The 16,894-nt window shown below is 42.3% G+C and overlaps 1 protein-coding gene across 1 annotated transcript in view; it reads right to left on the bottom strand.

Moving 5' to 3' along the window:
- Rfx8 (regulatory factor X8) overlaps positions 1-16,894 on the bottom strand; it is an 82,839-nt gene that overhangs the window by 30,461 nt on the left and 35,484 nt on the right. Inside the window, exon 5 of the mRNA XM_090336087.1 lies at positions 124-187. Within this exon, the coding sequence (XP_090192213.1) occupies positions 124-187 (64 nt within the window). The remainder of the gene's footprint in view (positions 1-123; positions 188-16,894) is intronic.

Raw genomic sequence — 16,894 nt, 5'->3', positions numbered from 1 at the left:
AGTCACAGGTGATTGGTAAGACCTTACCCACACAAGGACACACACAGAAAAACAGTGGCACCTACTTAAGGAATGATGGAATATTGCTGGAATGATAATAGTTCTGTTTTACTCAGTACTCACTGTTTCTTCTTGTTGGATAATGCTGTTATAGTAAGGAGATTTTTCAAAGGCAACCATGTCTCTGCTGTGAAAAAATTAATAGGAGAGCAGTCGTTTTAGCAAGACACCTGTCTCTGAATACAAGAATGAAAATCTTCTTGCAGCAAGACTATTTATTTGGGGGGTAACATTTAATTAAAAATCTTCCTCCAAGTTTCCATCTAGCAATGGTGATTATCATGTGCTTGGGTTTTTTTCTATTTTTAAAAAATTTTTATTGTAAAGATGATGTAAAGGGGGTAACAGTTTTATATATCAGGTAATAAGTACACATCTTTTTGAGCAGCGTCACTGCCCCTATTTTCTCCAGATTTTATCTTTCCTCCTGACTCTCTGACCCCCCCAAGTTGTATGATTCATTTTCAACACAGTGTCTAGTGAGCATCACTACTGCATTTGTTTACCCTTTATCCCACCATTTCTGTGCTCCCCTTTACTGTTCCCCAAACAGATAAACTTACAAGCAAGACAAAGGTACAGAAATAAAAAACAATGACGAAGGAAAAAAAACCAACTAAAACAATAACAAAAACCAAAATAACTAAAACCTCATTTCCATTTCTTGCATTCATTTTGATAAATATCATCTTATATGATCATATATGTTCATAGCTATTAAGCCCTTGTGATCCTCCCTTAAGAATAGCCTCCTTTGTTCTCACTGTGTGAATGTTGTGAGTTCTGTTTATCATGTCCAAGTGTAAGTTTTTTTAAGTCTTTTACCATCCATTGTGTTTACTTATAGATTTATAGGCACATTCTAATGACTATTAATGAGGGAAACCATACAACCTATGTTTCTCTGAGGCTTCATGCAAGCTAGGCAAGCACTCTACAAATAAGGCCCCTTCTATTCTATTTCATTGGTCCTCAGTTCTATTTTTGTGCCAGTACCAAGCTGTTTTTTTTTTAAATAAATTTTTTATTGTCATAGTATAGTGGGTTCACAGTTACACTTGTATGGTACTGGGTATCTTACTTCTTGAACATTGTTACTCCTTCTCATGTTTTCTCCCACTTTTCCTCCCTTTCCCATCCGGGTTGTAGAGTTCATCTCCAATATATTGTCTCTGTTACATCAGTTCTTCCTTTGTTATTTGACTCATCCTCTTGTTTTTTCCCTTCTCTTCCCTGATTTCAATAAGTAAATCAGTGTATGTACGATGCACCAGGTACCAAAGTGGGATAAAGCAACGACGGAGGATAAACCATAGGGAAAGAAAAAAGAAAAAGAGAAAAAAAAGAAGAAAAAAGGGGGGGTTAAAATTATTATTACTAGTAGTATAACCTTGTAATAAAGTTAGAAGTTTATATTGATATTCTTCCAGCACTGTCCTTCCTGCTAAGGATTGTTTTCATTATTTGGGGTCTTCTGTTACTCCATATGAATTTTGGGGTTATTTTCTCTATATCATTGAAGAATGCTGTTGGAATTTTGATGGGTACTGCATTGAATCTGTAGATAATTTTTGATAGTATTGCCATTTTTGTGATTTAATCCTTCCGATCTAGGAGCATGGAAGGTATTTTCATTTTCTTAAATCTGCTTTAATTTCCTTTTACAGATTTTCAAAGTTTTTTTTAATCATAGAGGTTCTTTACATATTTGGTTAATTACTAGGTATTTTTTTGAGGCTATTGTAAATGGAGTTGCTTTCTTGACTTCAGTCTTGGTTTTCTGATTATTGGCATACAGAAAAGCTACTTTTTGGGGATTTTTTTTTTGGACAAACAAGTTTATTTGTAAGTTTAGTCAACATATATAATTGACCTAAGAAGTTCAATAGGATGAATCTGGAAGACCATCTCTAGAAAAGGGGTTTTCCTAGGACAGTAAGCAGAAGTAACCTAACCAAACACCATCTTGGGTCAGCATGGGGCTAACTAGCTGCATCTGCAATGCTCCTCCCCCATTCAAGTTCACACTAAACTCCACTAGGAAAAGAACAAACCGTGGTATTATTTCCTCTAAGGGGGGAAAAAAAACCTAGGCCTAGTTATAAAATCAATCACAACACAATGGAAAGCTGCGCTAACTAGCTTAGATTAATAACAGATGATGCTGGTGTGAGTAACTTTTATTCTAGAGCCCTTAAAATAAAAATCTCTGTTAGTGTTTGCATTACTAGCTAGAGAGTTAGTTAGCATGTGGTAGAATGAGGACTTATGCCAGGTATTAATATGCAGACAGCAGTCTAGTTAGGAGAAAACCAACTGGACTCTAAATTATACACACCTTAATGACAAGACTCCCCCACCACTTGTGATGTAAAACATTTAATTTAAAAGTTTTGACACTGCAATATATAAAATAGCTATTATAAATGCACATAGTGTATTCTCTAGCTGCCAGGTTTTACTTTTTTTTTTTAAGGATATTGTAAGTTACACTGTGGTTAAGACTTGTATCTTCACCCTTGAAAAAGCCCACATTCTATCACCGCTGTTAAACACTTGGTCAAGTCATAACCAGTTAACCAATTGTTAAACACTTGGATCAAGTCTTAACCAGTTTTATTGCCAAAAGACCCTGTACACATTTATCAATTCTAGTACCTTAATAGCTACCTAACTCGTCATGAACATACAGAAGCATGCATCATGAGAAGAAGTATCACCCAGCCCTTCTGCATATTAGCAACTTGTCACTCCTGAGCCCAGTGGGCACCACTGACGTCTGTGAAGTCACTTTCCCATTCATCCCGAGTGAAAGAAGGAATGACTTAAGTACAAATGCAACATATTATAAACAAATTCTTACAAAAATAAGTCACAAACTAAACCCAAGTATTTCACAGAATTTATTACAAAACGCCATAAACACTGCCTTCACTTAAGCTCACTCTGCCCGTATCCCGTCAGCCAACTGAATGTCTTTGGGTATGACGGTGACTCTCTTGGCGTGGATGGCACCCAGCCTGCTATCTTCAAACAGACCCCTATGCTTCACTAGCCTCCTGAACCCCCCCATGGCAGCACTCTGAAACCTCAGGTCTGTTTTAAAATCCTGGGAAAGGTAGCTCCCTCATGAGAAGCTCGGTGGATTTCTCTCCAAGAGCCAGGCTCTCCAAGATTTCTCTCCAAGAGCCAGGCCTGTAGCGATGGGGCTTGGTTTGGGCCATTTTTCTCTCACCCAAAGCCGGAATATCAGGCCATTTCTTGGCCCACCGCGCTGCCACTGTTCTGCAGTGAAGAGGTGCCTTTGACGAGCTAAGGGACAACGCTGTCCCAACGACCCACCCAACCAATCTGCGCCAAAGCTACTGGTTTGCGTGTGTTCATTTTATCCCTGCTATTTGCAAAGGTTTAGGATCAGCGTATAACTTGGGAGAGGAGCCTGTAGGGTTCTTTAAATACAGGAACATATCAAAGAGGGAGAGTTTTACTTCTTTCCCTATTGGGGTTTGGAGGATTTTTTTTAATTTAATTTTATTGTCAGAATGATGTACAGAGGGGTTACAGTTACATATGTAAGGTAATGAGTCTATTTCTTGTTGAAAATTGTTACCCTCCTCCCATGTTTTTCTCCCCCCCCAAAGTTGTAGAGTTCATTTTCAACATATTGTCTTGTATGTATCACTGCTACATTCATTTACCCTTTTGTCTCACCATTTATTGTTCCCCTTCCCTTCCCTAATTCAAATTCACATATATACAATACACTAGGTACCAAGATCAGATACAGCGCCAACAGGGAATAAACCATAGGGGGGACAACAAAAGAAAAGAGAAATAATTTCATTTAGTACATTGAAAACAACTACTACAAAGAAAAACCTCTTGTTTCCACATCCTGGAGTTCATTTTGCTTAGCATCATCTTATATGGTCATATGTGCAAAGCAATGGAGCAATTGTGATCTTTTGTTAAGAAAATCCTAGGCGGGCCAGGAACTTGGCCTAGTGGTTAAAGTGCTTGCCTAGCATGCATGAAGACCCGGGTTCGATTCCTTGGTACCACATATATAGAAAAAGCTGGAAGTGGTGCTGAGGCTCAAGTGGTAGAGCTCTAGCCTTGAGAAAGTCCAAGGACAGTGCTCAGGCCCTGACCTCAAGCCCAGGACTGGCAAAAAAAAAAAAAAGAAAATCCTAGGCATATACTAATTATTACAAATGAGGGAAACCATGGTAGTCTATGTTTCTGTGGTTCTGGCTTACTTTATTGAATATGATTTTGTCATTCTCCCCGCCGTCCCTCCCTCCCCCAGTCTTGAAGCTTGAACTCAGGGCCTGAGCACTGTTCCCGGGTTTTTATTTTTTTTCTCAAAGCTAATGCTCTACCCCTTGAGCCATAACAGACTTCTGACTTTTTTTCTGTGTACGTGGTTCTGAGGAATTGAACCCAGGGCTTTGTGCATGCTAGGCAACCACTCTACCACTAGGCCACGTTCCTGGCCCCTGATGATGTCATTCTTTCTGATGGAACATAGAATTCCATTGTGTGTGTGTGTGTGTGTGTGTGTGTGTGTGTGTGTGTGTGTGCGTGTGTGTGTGTATGTGTAATCACATTTTCTTGATCCATTCATCTACTGAGGGGCATCTGGGTTCACTCCATATCTTAGCTATGGTAAATAATGCTGCAATGAACATGGTTATACTAGTAGTTTTAGTATGGTCTTGTTTGTGGACATTTGGTTAAATGCCCAGAAATGGGATTGCTGGGCATAGGGGAGCTCTATGTTTAGTTTTTTGAGGAATCGATATACTGCTTTCCAGAGTGGCTATACCATTAGCATTCCCTTCTAGCCACATCCCCGCCAGCATCTCATGATATTAGATTTCTTGATCATGGCCATTCTAACTGGGGTGAGGCGGAATCTCAAAGCTGTTTTGATTTGAATTTCTTTTATGGCCAGCGATGTCGATCATTTCTTTATATGTCTATTGGCCATTCATATTTCCTCTTCAGATACATCTCTCTTTAAGTCTTTAGCCCACCTTTTAATGGAGTGATTGTTTCTTTGAGGGTTTGTTTTGGGGTGACTTAATTTTTTGAGTTCCAAGTATATTTGAGTATGTACTTGTTTCTGGACATTTGGGTAAATGCCAAGGAGAGAAATTGCTGGGTCATAGTGGAGCTCTATGTTTAGTCTTTTGAGGAATCGCCATACTACTTTCCATAGGGATTGAATGAGTTTACACTCCCACCAACAGCATCTGTTGTTATTAGATTTCTTGATCCTGGCCATTCTAACTGGAGTGAGGTGGAATCTTAGGGTTGTTTTGATTTGCATTTCTTTTATGACCAGAGATGTTGAGCATTTCTTCATGTGTCTAAGGCCATTCTTATTTCTTCTTCAGAGAAGTCTCTTTAAGTCTTTAGCCCATCTTTTAATGGGATGGTTGTTTCTTTGAAGAATTCTTTTGGAGAGATTCAATGTTTTTAGCTGTAGATATACTTTAGATATGAGGCCTTTGTTGTATGGCTAGTGAAGACCTTCTCCCATTCTGTGGGCTTTCTATGTAACTTGCTAGCTATGTCCTTTGCCATACAGAAGCTCTGCAGTTTAATACAGTCCAATTTGTCCAAACTTTCTTTAATTTATTGTGTTTGGGGTCTTTATTAAGAACTAAGTATATTTTACATATGAGGCCCTTGTCTGTGATATGGCTAGTGAAGATCTCCCAATTTGGAGGATTTTTTTTAAACAAACTATTTTTGTAACTGGGACAACCCTATACTCATTTGATGGATATGATGTCATCGTGGCTTCTATATGCCCAGTATGAGAAGAAAAATTGACATGAAAGTGAAATCTTACTAGTTCTTGGTTTTAGAACTTTTCAAATGATCAACCCAAAAGGGAAAACATCTTCTGAGTTGCTGGGTGTGGCAGATTTTCTTCACAGAGTAAGAAATTGGTAATTAACAATAGACATGGAAAGTCACTTGTTATAATGGAAACATATGTATAAGAGAACAACAGATCCAATCCCATTCTTGTGATATTGTACATTTTTCCAAGGTCTCCCACTCACCCTAGGGGTCACACACCTTCTCTGGGTACAGAAGGGCAGGTTTCCTAATAGCTCAGGGCTATGGTTGAGTGAAGGACAGATATGTTTATGTTCATCCCAAGTCAATACATGTCCTCACAACTGGACATGCAAGCTCTACCTGAGCACAGACAGAAGAAGATAATAATTGGTACTCTGCCCTGGATGCTGGGCATCAATTGCTGTGACAAACGGCCTATGACAGGAGAGGAAGAAGAGGACACACTGGTGACAGTGGCTTTCATTTCACACAAGACGATCCTGCATCCCTGCCTGCTTGTACACTGTTTGTCAGCATTAGCTATACCATACACAGCTGTGTGTGTGTGTGTGTGTGTGTGTGTGTGTGTGTGTGTGTGTGTGCACATGAGTGCTCATATTAGGACTTGAATTCTGAGCCTAGATGCTGTCCCTTAGGGTTTTTGCTTCAGGCTGGATCTCTACCACTTTAGCCACAGTTTCACTTTTTCACTTTCTGGCTAATTGGAGATAAGAGTCTCCTGGACTTTCCTGCCTGTACTGGCTCTGAACAGTGATCCTCAGGTCTAAATAGAGAAGATTATAGATGTGAATTACTGGTACCCAGCATCTATCTATCTATCTGTCTGTCTATCTATCTATCTATCTATCTATCTATCTATCTATCTATCTGTGTATGTATGCATATATGGATATATGTGTGTCTGTGTGTGTGCACGTAAGTACACCAGTCCTGGGACTTGAATTCAGAACCTGGGTGCTGCCTCTGAGCTTTTTCACTCACAGTTAGCACTCTACCACTTGAGCCATAGCTCTATTTCTGTCTTGTGGTGGTTAATTAGAGTTAATAGTCTCATGGACATTCCTGTCCAGGCTGGCTTGAACCACATTCTTCAAATCTAAGCCTCTTGAATAACTAATTACAGTTATGAGCTGCCAGTGCCCTGTGGCTTTTTCATTTTTTCTTTTTTTTTTTTTTACCAGTCGTGGGGCTTGAACTCAGGGCCTCAGCACTGTCCTTGGACTTTTCTCAAAGGTAGAGCTCTACCACTTGAGCCACAGCACCACTTCCAGCTCTTTTCTATGTATGTGGTACTGAGGAATCAAACCTGGGTATTCATGTATGCTAGGCAAGCACTCTACCACTAGGCTAAACTCCTAGCCCCATTTTTTTCATTTTTTCATGAGTTGTTATAAAGAAATAAATTTCATTTTATCTTTAAGTGGTTGTACAAAGGGTTTTCAAGTTAATATATAACAATTTAACTATAAATTTGTAAGTATACGCCATCTTTATCAACATGATCCCTTTCATCATTCTCCCCAATTTCTCCCAACCCTACCTATCCCCTCAAACTACCTGGTTCTGTTTTTTTGTTGTTGTTATTGTTTTTTGTGGTCATGGAGCTTGAACTCTGGGCCTGGATGTTGTCTCAGAGCTCTTTAGCTCAAGGCTACTGTCCTACCCCTGGAGCCACAGCTCTGGTTTTCTAGTGGTTAATTGGAGATAAGAGTCCCAGGCTGTCTTTGAACTGTGATCCTCAGATCTCAGCCTCCTGAGTAGCTAGGATTCCAGGTGTGAGCCAGCATGCCCAGCCCTGTTTCCATTTTTATATACATACATTGAGTATTAAGACTGTATTAGCCTACCCTTCCTCTGCCATTCATTTGCCTAAATTTTATATTCCAATGTAAAGGGACTCATGGGTCCTAAGATTCATTCAACCCCAAAGGACAGCTGCACAAATCCTGCACATAGGATGATGGACAATTCTTGAAGGTCAGCACATTTGAAATACTTTGTGATGTCATGTGTAATAGACTGACTCATTCATTCCTTCCTATCCCAGTTCATATATTAAAACCCTCACTCTAATGTGAATGTTTGGAGACAGAATTTCTTTTTTCTTTTTCGTGGCTCATGGGGCTGGAACTTGTACTGGCGACTGTCCCTGAGCTCTTCAGCTCAAGGCTACCACCCTACCCTTGAGCCAAGCCCCACTTCCCATTTTCTAGAGGTTAATTGGAGATAAGAGTCTCAGGTCTTTTTGTGCCCAGGCTGGCTTTGAACCTTGATCCTCAGATTTTAGCCTCCTCAGTAGCCACCAGTGCCACACAGTTGAAGACAGATTTCTAAGGAGATAATTAAAATTAATTGAGGGCTCTAGTGTCTAGCCTATAGGCTAGAAGTCCCTGGGGTAGGAGCCTTGCTGAGACTGGTTGGACTTAAGATGGATGCTACTGTCATACAGCCTTAGGATCCTATTTGTGGAAGGATACAACTACCAGGGCCCTAACAGAAATTATTATGATAACCACTGGAAAGAGAAAAAAGGTGACACCTGAATCCCAGGAAAATCTCCACACATAAAAGACATGAGTGTCCCTATTCTGCTTCACATCTATAACCTCCCAATTCCCAGTGACTCAACAAGTTGATTTGAGTCCATCCCCAGCTTCTCTTACTCTGTTGTTGTTTTTTTCTTGAACATAGGGCATGGAGCTTTGGTTTGTTCATGGTCATGGCTGGTGCTCTACCACTTAATCCATGCCCTTAGCCTGGATTTTGCTGGTTACTTTTTTCTGCCTAGGCTAACTTCAAACTTTGATCCTTTAGGTCTCAGCAGCACCTGGCTAGCTTACTAGCTTCTAATCCTAGTGTCCAGCCTATTTCTGTAATTCTTAACTAAAATGATGTTTTCTTTGCTGTTCACAAAGAAGAAGGGAATGCTTAAACCCAACAGAATCAACCTGCAATGCATGCACAGAGGAAAAGCCATGTAAAGTCACAGTAAAAAGAAAGCAACCAGCCAGGTGCTGCTGGTTCATACTTGTAATCCTAGCTACTAGAAGGCTGAACTCTGAGGATTGAGATTCAAAGCTAGTCCTGAAAGGAAATTCAGTGAGATTGCTACCTCCAGTTAACCGCCAAAAGTTGGAACCAGAGCTGTGGCTCAAGTGGTAACCTCAAGTAATAACTAACCTCAAGGAATACAAGCTCAGGGAGAGCACTCAGGCCCTAAATTCAACCTCTAAGACTCCCTCCTCCCCAGAAAAGAAGACTAACTCTAAGCAAGGAAGGAATTTGCCCAGGTAGATTTTATATAGAGCCACTTCTGTAGGTTCTGGAACATTGTATCAACCCAAACAACAAACCATAAATGGACTAGGAATTAAGCCTATAATAAAATAAGACATAAAATATACCAGAAATGAAAATTCATCCAACAAAAGACCGCAAAGGAACTTAACCAGAAAAAAAAATGCTCCTCAGCCTTTAGAGATGCCTTAAAACTCACTGATGAGATACCCTTCAATGAAGTTGGAAAAAGTGCCATTTCTCTACAACTCCGTTGTGTCAGCATGCTGTTCCTAGCATGTGTTCCATGAAAAATGAATACAAGATCATAGTAGGAATATACTGAGTGCCTTTTATCTGTTAATTCATTCATCCATCGATACAAACAGCCATCCATTCCGTTCACCCATCTGCCTAAACCATTCATCCTTGCATCCATTTACTTTTTTTTTTGGTCGGTCGTGGGACTTGAACTCTGTGCCTGGGCATTGTTCCTGAGCTCTTCAGCTTAAGGCTACTGCCCTACCTTTTGAACCACAGCGCTATTTCCCGTTTTCTGGAGATTAATTGGCGGTAAGAGTCTCTCGGACTTTAGTGCTCAGGCTGGCTTTGAACCGTGATTCTCAGATCTCAGCATTAAAGGTGTGAGCCACCACGCCCTCCCTGCATGAAACTCTTTTGATAATAGCAGTAATCTTCCTGGGACATTCCTCTGGATACTCAGAACAAGAATCCTGAAGCTAGAAGCCTGGATCAACCTAAAGAGAATGGCAAGGAGAGCCTTCAGCCTCCTCACTCACCCCTCCTCTAACCCTGAGTCTCATAGCTCTGAAATGATGAGCAATGCTGGTTATGGCTGAATAATGGTCTTAAGTATTCCCAGTTTTTATATGAAATCCCCAAATTCCTGCAGTGTGGTTAATACTCATGTATATGAGTTTAATTCACCAAGTGTTGAGAGGAAGGAGCATTACCTCCCATGGCTTTTTTTTTTTTTTTTTTGGTGTGTGTGTGGCAGGGGGTCATGGGGCTTGAACTCAGCCCGGGCGCTGTCCCTGAGCTCTTCAGCTCGAGGCTACCACCTTACCCTTGAACGTAGCCCGACTTCCCCTTATTGGAGGTTAATTGGAGATAAGAGTCTCAGATCCTTTTGTGCCCGGGCTGGCTTTGAACCTTGACCCTCAGCCTCCTGAGCAGCTAGGATTACAGGCGTGAGCCACTGCGCCCAGCTCTTCCACGGCTTTATAAGGAAGACTGAGGACACTGCTTGCTATATTGAGGTTCGTGGATGAAGGAAACCCTAACTGGAACACTACATTACCTTTTAATAATAACTGGGGTCTTTTATTCATTGAAATAATGCCATGGGAAAGGGAAAGATATGAAGAGATTTACTCATTAATCACAAATTACCCCTCTTGCCCTGACCTGCAGACAGCTCACTTGTCCAAAGGAAGGGCTGTTATCTCTTCCTTCTCCCCTACTTCAAGAGACAGGCTCTAGCTGGGGGCCAGTGGTTCTAGCTACTCAGGAAGGCCTAGCACAGGGGAGGGCAGAACAGGCCTGAAGAGTAAACTTCCCCTGGGCCAGCCAGGGCAGCTGAGTCTCTGGGCTCCCTGACTCAGAGCCGTTCAGATTCAGGCCTGTGGGACTCTTACTAGACATTGATCAAAAACACAGTCATTGTCATGAAACCACACACCACGCCAGGCCTGGCCCTGCTGGGAAAGAAAAGCTCCAGTCCCAGAAGAGGTCTTTTTCTGCCTGTTTGCTGAGGTCCCTCGAAGAATTTTCCTGGTTTCCAATCACTAAACTTAAAAAAAAAACAAACCCCAAACCCAAAGCCCGTGGCACACGAGTGACCCCGGGCAGATCTGTTCTGTGAGGTTGTCTGTGGTCCTGCGGGCTGCACAGCAAGCTTTTCATGGTTGTGTGTGGGAGGTTAAACCACTGGAGGTTAGAGAGTTCAGCTGGTGACAGAAGGCTGAGAATGCTCCCAAGTAACAAAGCCACATCCTTGTCTAGCTCCTTGAGCTGGGGGTAAGGAAGTCCATTTTATTTCATTTCATTTCATTTCTTATTCTGGGACTGGGTCTTGAAGTCAGAGCTTAGGTGCTGTCCTTTAGCTTTTTCACTCAACGCTGACCTCTACCACTTGAGCCACTGCTTCACCTCCAGATTTATTTACTTATTTATTTGTGGTTAATTGGAAGTAAGTTTCCTGCCTGGGTTGCAATCCTCAGATCTCAACCTCCCGAGTAGATAGCTAGGATCACAGGCATGAGCTGAGCATGCCCAGCTAAGAGCCTCCATTTTCTATCCCCTCTGTAAAGAGAAGGAATGGGATTGAATGACCCAAAGATCCTTCCCAGAATTCACACAGAGCTTAGAGACTCTTCCAGGCTCTGGGCCCCCACTGGAGTGCTCAGGGAAAGCTGGCTTCTTTAGGAACCCGCAAATGACTCACCCAGCTCCATATAGTGTAGGCCCAATGTGAAAACCATGTTACTTTATTCAAAAACAATTTGGCTAGATCAGGTCATAAAGTGTGCTGAGCCACAAGTCTATCACATACAACTAATCTTAAAAAAATTCCCACCAAGTCTTTTTAGTAATGTTAGCGAAATACACTCTTCTCAGCCTTTTGCTTTGGTCTAAGTACGATCCACATTCTCAGGTTTTGACATCACTGGTCATTAATCCAGACTTTCATTTACATCATTCTGGCATGGCAATCTGCTCTCACAAATCTCTCTAACGGCAGGCAGAGAAACAACTTGAAGCAATTACAATGGTAAGAGGAGAAAAATGTAATAAACTCTAATTCATGTACCATACATGTCCAGTGCAGGCTTCCAAAGCAGAGGCGTTTCGCCTCCCCATCAACTAGATTCTACCCACAGGGCTTTTTTTTTAGAGCATATGAAAGAATGGCTTGCATTTTGATTAGAGTGTGTGTGTGTGTGTGTGTGTGTGTGTGTGTCTGTGTGTCTGTGTGTGTGCTGGGGCTTTAACTCAGAGGGGTCTGGGTGCTATCCTTTAGCCTTTTCACTCAAGGCTGGTGTTCTACCATTTGACCCACTATTTTACTTCTAGCCTTTTGCTGGTTAATTGGATACAATAGTCTTATGAACTCTCTTGCACAGACTAGCTTCTAATCTTGATCCTCAGATCTCAGCCTCCTGAGCAGCTAGGATTATAGATATGAGCCACTGGTGCCTGGCATCTTCATAAATATTTTAATATATAAAGTTAAAATGGTAAACAGAAGCCGGGCTCGGTGGTCTGTAATCCTAGCTACTCAGGAGGCTGAGATCTGAGGAACTGCTGTGCTCAAGGAGTAGAGCAGTAGCCTTGAGCTGAACAGCTCAGGGACAGTGCCCAGGCCTAGTGTACAAGTCCCATGACTGACAACAACTACAAAAAGAAGGAAATAATAGGTAAATAGATATGTAATTCATTCAAGGACATATGACATGATGATTGCAAATGTTTATATGATCTTGATTACACTAATAATATGGATCTGTCTGGAAGGCAGACAAGATCTGTTACCCTATTTTTTTTTTTTTTTGCCAGTCCTGGGCTTGAGCTCAGGGCCTGAACACTGTCCTTGGACTTTCTCAAGGCTAGAGCTCTACCACTTGAGCCTCAGCACCACTTCCGGCTTTTTTCTATGTATGTGGTACCGAGGAATCGAACCCGGGTCTTCGTGCATGCTAGGCAAGCACTTTAACCACTAGGCCAAACTCCCGGCCCCTGTTACCCTATTTTAAACATGAGACAAACCAAAGAGAACAGAGTTGGAGACCCAGATCGCATTCCAGAGTCCACTAGTGTCTACCCTTATTCTTTAAGGATGCTCATTCATCTGGCAGAAAAACAAAAATCATACAGGGTTGGGGAGGTAGTTCAATGGTAGAGTACCGATGTAGCTTACATGAAGCCCTGGATTTGTCCCCAGCAGCACACATATACTTGTACGTATGTGTGTGCTCATGCACGTGCACAAACACATACACACAGCACACGGTAAAGGGATTGAATGACCCAAAGATCCTTCCCAGAATTCACCTGTGTCTTAGAGACTCTTCCAGGCTCTGGGCCCCCACTGGAGTGCTCAGGGAAAGCTGGCTTCTTTAGGAACCCGTAAATGACTTGCCTGGCTCTGTACAGTACAGCCCCAAGTGTGAAAACCATGTTACTTTATTCAAAAACAAGTTGGCTAAAACAGGTCATAAAGAGGACTGAGACACAAGTCTATCATACAACTAATCTTAAAACCCAAAACCGATGGGGACAGTGCTATTTTAAAATCTGGCATGCTGAGCCTCGTGACTGAGTCATTTCTGCATTGGGGATTGTTGTTCATCTGCCACTGAACTGTTTCCTGACCCATTAGGTTTTATGAACAACTTAATTGCAAAATGATGGCCTGGGGGGCAGGGAACCTCTATTCACGTTAAGGAGAAACTCAGCTGCCGGGGTGGGTGGTGATGGTGGTAGTGGTGAAATGTCCCTGGAAGACAGCAAAAAAGACGTTACACTGGCAGGAGACAAGTGAGCCTGCTCAAAGCAAATGCCTTTTGGGCTCAGGACCGTGCTAAGGCCTGGGAGTGAAGCTTGCCTCCAAAGCCTTTAATAAATGACAAGGGTGTAGCTGGGATGTAATTTGCAACATGGATGTTTTGTCAAGCTGCTAGAGAACAAACAGGCAATACAGATATATTTTATAACTATAACAAGTTGTAACCAGCCATGAAAACCATTGGGTGGACAAGGCCAAAAGCGGGTTGCAACTTGGACACCTCATTAGTACAGAAGAGCTAGGCCTCAGAGGCTCCTTTCAGGCCTGGCCTGGAGGCCCTGGGCCCCAAACAGGTTCTCAGCCCACTCCCAGCTCCTTCTGTTAGGCTGCTCAAACGGAAGGAAAAAGGAAAAAGGATCATGCTAGGGCAAGGAGAGTCTGGCACCCTCAGGTTGTGGTGCTCAAATTGCCAGACTGCCAGCTGGCTTTCCAGGAGCCCACTTTTCTCAAGGGTGGTGTTGGAAGATTCTGCCTTTCCTGTTTTGTGCCTACAGCCAGCTGTGGACCCGTCTGCATTCCACACGCTCAGGCCCATACAAACGGATGCAGCCCGAGATCATGGGCTGGCAAAAGAACAAAGAGATAGAAGAACAAAGAGTGGATGGGGAAACACAGTGTTAGATGCATTCTAAAGGCTTTTAATGTGCTAGACTCTGTGTGTGTGCGTGTGTGTGTGTATGTGTGAGAGGGGAAAGTGCGGGGGGGGGGCAGGGAAGAAAATGGTGGGAGTTAGTGTCTATATACCGTGAAGGAGACTTGAGACTGTACAAATGCCATCAGAATTTATATTAAATAGGCTAGGGATTCATCTAGCTGGAATCTGATTAAAAGAAATTTTCTTTAAATGTATTAACCAGAGATTTTTAGCTTAGAATGAGTAGAGAATACAAATGAGTAGAACTGTTCCTATACATGTGATACACACACACACACACACACACACACACACACACACACACACACACACACAACAACTAAGGACTTTATAACTTGGCCTCAGGTTCTCAGTGACTTTCTCAGCTGGCAGTTGCACCCATGTCCCCATCTCCAGCTGAATGCCAGCTAAAGAGGAGGGGATGCAGGAGGCTGGGTCCTTGTGAAGTCATGCTCCACTTGACAGGAGGTAGTGGCAACGTGTTCTGGACTTTGTGAGGTTCTTTCTTGTACCATGCATCCTACACATTTACAGTCATTTTCACTAAAACCCCCCAAATTATAGGCTTAACTTTTGTTTGTATGACAATAAAACCTGAGCTCCTCCTCTGCCTAGAGCAGATGCTGCCTTAGCAGTGTGCAGTAAAACTCAGCATGCCCTGCCTGTGACACTGGGTGTGTGTGTGTGTGTGTGTGTGTGTGTGTGTGTGTGTGTGTGTGTGTGTGTGTGTGTCCCTAGGGACAGCCACTTCCAGAGGTTAAGCAGATGGCAACATCTGGTCCTGATTCCTAGCCCATGGCCTTGAATGGACTAAGGAAGTATTCTAACAATGAGATGCACCCCAATCCAAGACATTTTGTTTTTAATCCTTCCACAACCAAAGTCCTACTCTGCCTTTAGGTAACTATTAGTAAGAGAGTTTATCTACATCTATGATCATTACTGTACACATAGAGAAACTCTGTTTCAGCAAGGCAAACCACTTTGGGAAACCTCCAAAGTGTTCCAATGTGTACACCGCATTAAGTTTTCACCAGAACAATTCCCCAATTCTGGTGAGTTGTGGTGGGCTGGCGGAGAGGGGGGGGGAAGGGCGATGGGGAGAGTGGAGACTGAGAGACAGAGGAGAAAGACAGAGATAGGGAAAGGAAAGAAGGGAGGGGGAAAGGAGGGGGGAGAGAAAAAAGGAGGGGGAGGGGGGACAGGGAAACTCTTAAGAACCATTTGTCCTGGAATGGTGACTTCCAGGGGAGGAAAGCGACTTCAGAGCCCCTTCACTTCTCACCCAGAAGTGTGCAGGCTCCCCCAAGGGAAAGGAAGGTGGAACTCCAGCTGTGGAGAGGGAACAGGCTTGGGCTTGTAGTTGTTCAGAGAAAAAACACTTCTGGACTGTCATCAAGAGTCAAGTGGGCTAGGCTATATCACGGGGACTACACTGGATATTTCCCCTAGGTTATAGAGTTAGGCTCCATATTCTTTTTAATTCAAGGAGTTTATTGGGGCTATTATAGATTTATATGTTGTTATAAGAAATAATTGAGAGCAATCAATCCCTTTTGTACTCTACTCCATTTTCCCTGGTAGTAACAGGTTGTAAAAATGAAGTAGAGTCGTTTCTTGGTATCCACAGTACATTGGATCCAGGACTCTGCAGAACTCCAAGTTCCTGATAGAAAATGCCATCACCTTTGCATGGAAACCACGTGTACCCCTTACAAACTTGTCATCTCTAGATGACTTGAAATGCCTGATACAATGTCATGTTATGTGAAATGTTGCTATGCCAAACTTCTAGGGAATAATGATTAAAATAACCTATATGTTTACTACAGACAGAATTTGTCTTTCCCAACAATTTTCCCACTCATGGCAGATTGAATCAGAGGGTTTGGAAACTGTGGATGCACAAGGTTGGCTGTTGATATAATCCATGATCTTACTTGAATTCCCAAGTTTTACTTAAATTCACATTTACATTTGTCTCTCTGTGTGTTTATTTTTATGTCCTTTTCTTTTTCTTTTTTTTTTTTTGTACCAGTCCTGGGGCTTGAACTCAGGGCCTGGGCACTGTCCTTGAGCTTTTGTACTCAAGGCTAACACTCTACCACTTGAGCCAGAACTCTACTTCTGGATTATTTTGTTAGTTAATTGGAGATAATAGGCTTAAGCCAGGCACTAGCGCATGTAATCCTAGCTACTCAAGAGGATGAGATCTGACGATCCCAGTTCAAAACCAGCCCAGCTGAGAGTCTTATCTCTAATTACCACCAGAAAACTGGAAGTGGTTCTGTGGCTCAAACTGGTAAGAGTGTTAGCCTAGAGCAAGAGTTTAGGGACAGTGCTCAGGCCCCAAGTTAAAACCCTACAACTGAAAAAAAATAAGCCTCCAGGGCTTTTCTGCTTGACTTTGAGCCTTGATCCTCACATCTCGGTCT

Source organism: Megascapheus bottae, chromosome 7 (assembly GCF_031878675.1).
Source record: "Megascapheus bottae isolate mThoBot1 chromosome 7, mThoBot2.hap1, whole genome shotgun sequence".
NCBI lineage: Eukaryota > Metazoa > Chordata > Mammalia > Rodentia > Geomyidae > Megascapheus > Megascapheus bottae.
Note: the sequence above shows the minus strand (reverse complement) of the source record. Positions and strands in the feature narration are given on the sequence as shown.